The following is a 5,805-nucleotide window of genomic DNA, read 5'->3' as shown; positions in this document are numbered from 1 at the left end:
GGTTGGTTGTGCATCTTTTTCGTACCACTCAACATACTGTTAACATGCTTGGATATAGCACTCTGTGAACAGCCAGTTTCTTTGGCAATGAATGTTTGTCGCTTACCCTCCTTGTGAAGGGTGTCAATGATTGTCTCCTGGACAACTGTCAGATCAGCAGTCTTCCCCATGATTGTGTAGCCTAGTGAACCAAACTGAGTGACCATTTTGAAGGCTCAGGACACCTATGCAGGTGTTTTGAGTTGACTAGCTGAGTGGCATGTCACCATATTCTAATTTATTGAGATAGTGAATTGGTGGGTTTTTGTTAAAGGTGAGCAAAATCATCACAATTAAATGACCCAACAGCTTAAACTACTTCAGCCTGTGTGTACTGAATTTATATAATACGCGAGTTTCACTATTTGAGTTGAATTACCGAAATAAATAGACTTTTCCACGATATTCTAATTTATTGAGCTGCACCTGTAAATTATTTCAGGCAAATCATCTCAATGATAATTTAATATTGCAATACTTCTGAACAGTTCAATAATTTGGAAGATAATTCAACAGTCTGAAAGATAGGGAATAGAATCACCACCTCTGCATGGAAATAAACAAAAGTATTAGATAAAAGACTTGTCAGAGTCAGTCGGTCATTGCGGTCACAAGGTACAGTCAGTCAGAGTCGGAGCGGTCCCCTCCCTGCCGGGTTCTGGCTGTTCGTCTGTCCTTCCCAAACACACACACTCTCTACTGCAGCATCATCATACTCTCTAACCCACAGCTATTCTAACTTTTATTTTCTCCTATTGCTTAAGCAAGAGTCACAGTTTTAATAAGGGGTTATTGCACATGTTTTTCACATTTTTGTATTTGCCATCAGTCTTACTGTGGCAGGGAAAACGCTGTTGTAAAGTCTTGTTCTGTGTGTGATGATACTGTCTGCCCTGCTGTGCCTGAGGCTGTAGGTGCAGTTTTTGTGTCTGAGCAGGGTGTGAGCTGGGTGGAGTGAGTCTCTGATTATGTTCTTTGCTCTTTTACGACAGCACTGTGTGTGTAGTGTGTCCATAGCAGGGAGTTTAGTCCCAGTGATCCTCTCTGCAGTCTTTATAACTCTTTGAAGAGCCTTCCTCTCTGCCTGTGGTGTTACCATACCACCAGTGGTGTTCACCAGCCAGTGGTGAGGATGAATAACGGAAGTCAGAGTCAGTGACACAGTCCTCTATCAGCCTGGGTGAGAGTGTGACGGTTCAGCCCAGCTTTTCTGAGCTGCCTGATGAAGTATAGCCGCTGCTGGGCTTTCTTCACTGTGACAGCTGTGTTCAGTGACCAGCTCAGGTCAGATATCACCTGCAGGCCCAGGAACTTGTCACTGTCAGCCCTCTCCACCTCAGTCCCTTTGATGGTCAGAGGCAGCAGAAGGGAGGGGTTCTTCCTGAAGTCTATTATTATTTCTTTTGTCTTGTTTGTATTGAGGATGAGGTCATTGTCCTCTCCATAAACAAGAATGTCGTTCACCAAGCTTCTGTAACCCAGCTCGTCTCCCCCCTTGATGAGGCCCAGAATGGTGGTGTCATCAGCATATTTAGGTAGGTAGGTAGGACTTTATTGATCCCACAATGGGGAAATTTCTGTATTTAATGATGGTGTTGTCATGGTTGGAGACACAACCAACATTCCCACAACAGGATGTTACTACCTCCATGCTTTAATGTAGGAAGAGTGGGCAAATATTGCTCAGTCTCATTGTGCAACATTGGTAGAGAAATATCCAAACAGACTCAAGGATGTAATTAATGCAGGGTGGTTATCCTTTTCCAAATAGTTATTCCAGTTTTTATTTCATATAATTTTTTAGAACTAGTGTTTTTTTTTTTTGTTTTTTTTTACTTGTATGTTGTAAGCTGTAAATAAAACAGCAAAAAATTCAATTTTTCCATTGTTTCTTAGTTTTCTTCATTTGAGTGTGTAAAACTAAATGCAATTGTTTTGGAAGGGAGTGATTCTTTTCTATACTATGGTGGCCAATGTCTGATGTGACAAATTAATTCAGGCAAATCATTCCAATTCCAATGATCATTTATTATTACAATAATACTAAGCAGTTCAGTAATTTGGAAGGCAGTTCAATAGTCTAAAAGATAGGGGATGGAATCACCATCTCTGCAGAGAAATAAATAAAAGTATTAGATAAGAGAATTGTCAAAGAGTCAGTCAGTCATTTTTGGTCATACAGCACAGTCAGTCCAGAATTGGGTCTGTGCCCTCGCAGCTGGTGCTCTTCCGTCGGTCTTCCAAACGCACACTCACTCCACTACCACAGCATACTGCACCACTCAATCTACCTCTTTATGTTCACAGCTCGTTTTTGGCTCTTACGTCAATTCCTGAACTGAGCTTCCTGTCTTCTCTTTTATGAGGAAACACCCTCTGAAATGTGCTCAAAAACAGGAAACAGATTGGTCGCCTCCCTAAACTTCTCGTTTCCACACACACCGTTCTCAGGACAAAAAAGGTCAAAGCCTGCCAAATTATGTAAGCATTGTTCAGCTCAGCCTAAGGCCTGTACTCTTTGGCATATTACATTTTAACTGGTAACTTGTTTGTTTTTAACCACTACAATACCTACTGTATAGCTTTATAGTGTAGTGGTTAAAAACAAACAAGTTACCAGTTAAAATGTAAGTAATAGAATATAGTAGGAGTGTGTAGATTACATATAGATACTATTTGCAATAGGTAATACCTGATAGTTATGTAAGGGTGGGTAAGCGTTTATATAATCCTGTAACATCTGTTTCTCTTTGAAATGTTTGTAGATGTTGGTGCATGGAGACCATGTGAACTATGCACTGATAGCCTGCTCAGGCAAGAACATTCTCGTTCATGTCCCCCTTGTTTAATTTATGGGTTCATCTTGTGAATAAACATCCAGAGAGCAGCTTCCCTTAAATGGAAGCATAACAGTTGGGTATAAAAAATGACGTAAGGGACAGAAAGAACTGTGAAGATTATGAGGGGCATAAAAAACTAGCGACTCAGAGAGAAAGGGGAACAGACAGACAGAAGATAGACTGAACGAAGAGAGCAAGAACCCTGCCGGGAGGGGACCAGCCCAACTCTGGACTTTGACTATACTGTAGGGCCAACAATGACTGACTGATTCTTTGACAATTCTCATATCTAATACTATTGTTTATTTTCATGCAGAGATGATGATTCTGTTCCCTATCTTTCAGATTGTTGAACTGCCTGCCTTTCAAATTATTGAACTGCTTAGAATTATTGTACTAATAAATAATCATTGGGATGATTTGCCTGAATTAATTTAGTTGTCAGACCCTAACAACCACAATAGTAAAGCAAATCCTGCAGCTCTAGTATTGGTTAATGCATATTGGGAACACCTCAGAAGACCTGCCATTTTTGAGATTCTCTGACCCAGTTGTCTAGCCATCAGATTTTGACCCTTTTCCCATTTGCTCAGAACCTTGCCCATTTTTCCTACTTCCAGCACATCAACTTAAAGAACAGTCGAGGATGAGCTGATAAAATTTAGTGGTCAAAGTTCATTGTGACTTCATGCCCATACTGTTCTTATGAATGTGGTATCTCAGGAACGCCTTTAGGGAATTGTTTCAAATTTGGCACAAAGGTCCACTTGAATTCTAGAATGAATTGATTAGATTTTGGTGGTCAAAGGTTAAAGGTCACTGTGACCTAGTGTTGTTCTTCTTTATAATGTGATATGTCAAGAACTCCTTGAATTATTATAACCCTTATTTTGATGAGATAAAAAAGAAAAACTGGTGCAGCATGACCAACTCAGCAGAGCTATATGGGTCCTTCAGTTGCTGCTTTTTATCCAATCATGTGAGCAGGTCTGCAGCTATGTGATAAACAAATTCAGAACTGTTGACAGTGAAATTTGAATGTTCTGAGTTGGAAATGCTTTAGTCTGCCTCTTTCATACAATTCAAATTGATCTCTAACTAAATTCCATGACAAATTTTATGCTGGGTTCATCCATCCATTTTCTAAACCGCTTAGTCCCAAACGGGGTCACAGAGTCAATCCCAGCCAGCTGCGGGCAAGAGGCAGGGTACACCCTGGACAGGTCGCCAGTCCATCACAGGGCTAACACACAGACGTACAACCACTCACACAATCACTCCTATGGGCAATATAGAGATACCAAGGAGTCTTTGGACTGTGGGAGGAAGCTGGAGTACCCATAGAGAACCCACGCAAGCACAGGGAGAACATGCAAACTCCACACAGAAAGGCCCTGGGTCAGCCGGGGCTCAAACCCAGAACCTTCTCGCTGTGAGGCAACAGCACTAACCACCACGCCACCATGCTGCCATGCTGGGTTCAAAATAGATAAAATATTATCAAATTCCAATTTTATTTTTAAATCACTAAAATTAATGACTACACTGTGCAGTCTGAAACAGCTCGCATTCATGCAGCATAGTGGACCCTGCAAGGTCCCAGGCATGTATTATGTATTTTTTGTTTGTTAAGATAAGTAGAATTGTCTTCATATCACGTGAAACAAGTTCATTTAATTCCTTAGCTGTGGCAACCTTATCTACTGTCCACTCTGTGTCTATAGGGAGCTGCAGTTTCTTTTGTTGTTTCTTATTTAAAGCGTGATTAAAGTTTAAAAGAAAACCTTATGACATGTGTTTTCTTTGCAGTGTAACCCCAACCTGCAGGTATTCAATGTATTCATCGACAACATCGATGAAAGGCTCCCTAGAATCGCTTTATTTTCAACACGGGCTATTCGGGCTGGAGAGGAGCTCACCTTTGACTACAAAATGCAAAGTAAGTTACAATGATTCATCACATTTGAGCTTTATTTTCAGTTAAACTTTGGCACAGAAACTGGCCAAAACAGGTTTTAATCAGAGGTATAAAAATCAGTCTAGTTTTGTGTAATCATCAGCATTTTCAAAGAGTTAGAAGGTCAGTAGACACCAGAACATGTGAGCACAGTGCGAGCAAGCGGGAGTGGGACAATTTTTGACAGAGCGCAGGTTTGTTTAGTTTTTTTTTTGGTTTTTTTGTTAAAAAGGAGGGAGCAGCGCCCTATGTCCTGCTGCAATTTTGGGTGCATCTGTGTCTGGCACAGTCATTCACCACTTTTCAGTCTAACATCGGCCATTGCAAGCTCCATAATAGTTTGGAAGTTGAAAGGCCATGCAAATGTACTGTCTATTTTTCTTTAATTAGGCCCATTGATTTGTTTTGCATATTTGTATTATTTATGATTTTACATGACTTTTTGTGTTATATTCTTTGTTACACAGGCCTGTTATTTGAAAAAAATCATTTTTTCTTTAGTTCTTTGGGATGTAAGGTACAGTTTACGCTAAAAGTGAAATACAAGCAGATTTTGTTCCCTTTTTTTGGAGTGAGTGGATGCAATTTGAGATGAGTGTGAGCGATAATGAGCGGAATGGTCTGGTGCGGCTTTGATCCGGGGAGTGGAGCGGGCAAACAGCTCCATGAGTGAGGGGTGGAAATTCTCACTGCTCCACTCTGGTGATATCCACCTCTTCTTTCCATGATCAGGAAGGGTGTGACAATAACCTTAGCTCATGAGATGAGACAATGCATGATAATGGGTTCATAAGAACAAAATGAGGTGATATTTTAACTCTATTTTTAGGAAACTGTCAATGATGAAATTAAAAGAAAAGACTAAATATAAAGATATTTCACAGTGTGAAATTTATTATGCATTAACGTATCAAAATAAGCATGTGCACATGGATCCCATCTGTTTAGGATAAACAGAAAAGACTAACT

At 40.2% G+C, this 5,805-nt stretch overlaps 1 protein-coding gene across 3 annotated transcripts in view; it reads left to right on the top strand.

Annotated features, from left to right (window-relative positions):
* The window catches only part of LOC109965296 (histone-lysine N-methyltransferase SUV39H1), a 75,579-nt gene that overhangs the window by 47,790 nt on the left and 21,984 nt on the right, over positions 1-5,805 (top strand). For all 3 annotated transcript variants that reach the window (XM_020609196.1, XM_020609197.1, XM_020609195.1), the window contains exon 5: positions 4,689-4,818. In XM_020609196.1, the coding sequence (XP_020464852.1) occupies positions 4,689-4,818 (130 nt within the window). The remainder of the gene's footprint in view (positions 1-4,688; positions 4,819-5,805) is intronic.

This window comes from Monopterus albus, unplaced genomic scaffold (assembly GCF_001952655.1).
Source record: "Monopterus albus unplaced genomic scaffold, M_albus_1.0 scaffold98.1, whole genome shotgun sequence".
Classification (NCBI taxonomy): Eukaryota; Metazoa; Chordata; class Actinopteri; order Synbranchiformes; family Synbranchidae; genus Monopterus; species Monopterus albus.
Note: the sequence above shows the minus strand (reverse complement) of the source record. Positions and strands in the feature narration are given on the sequence as shown.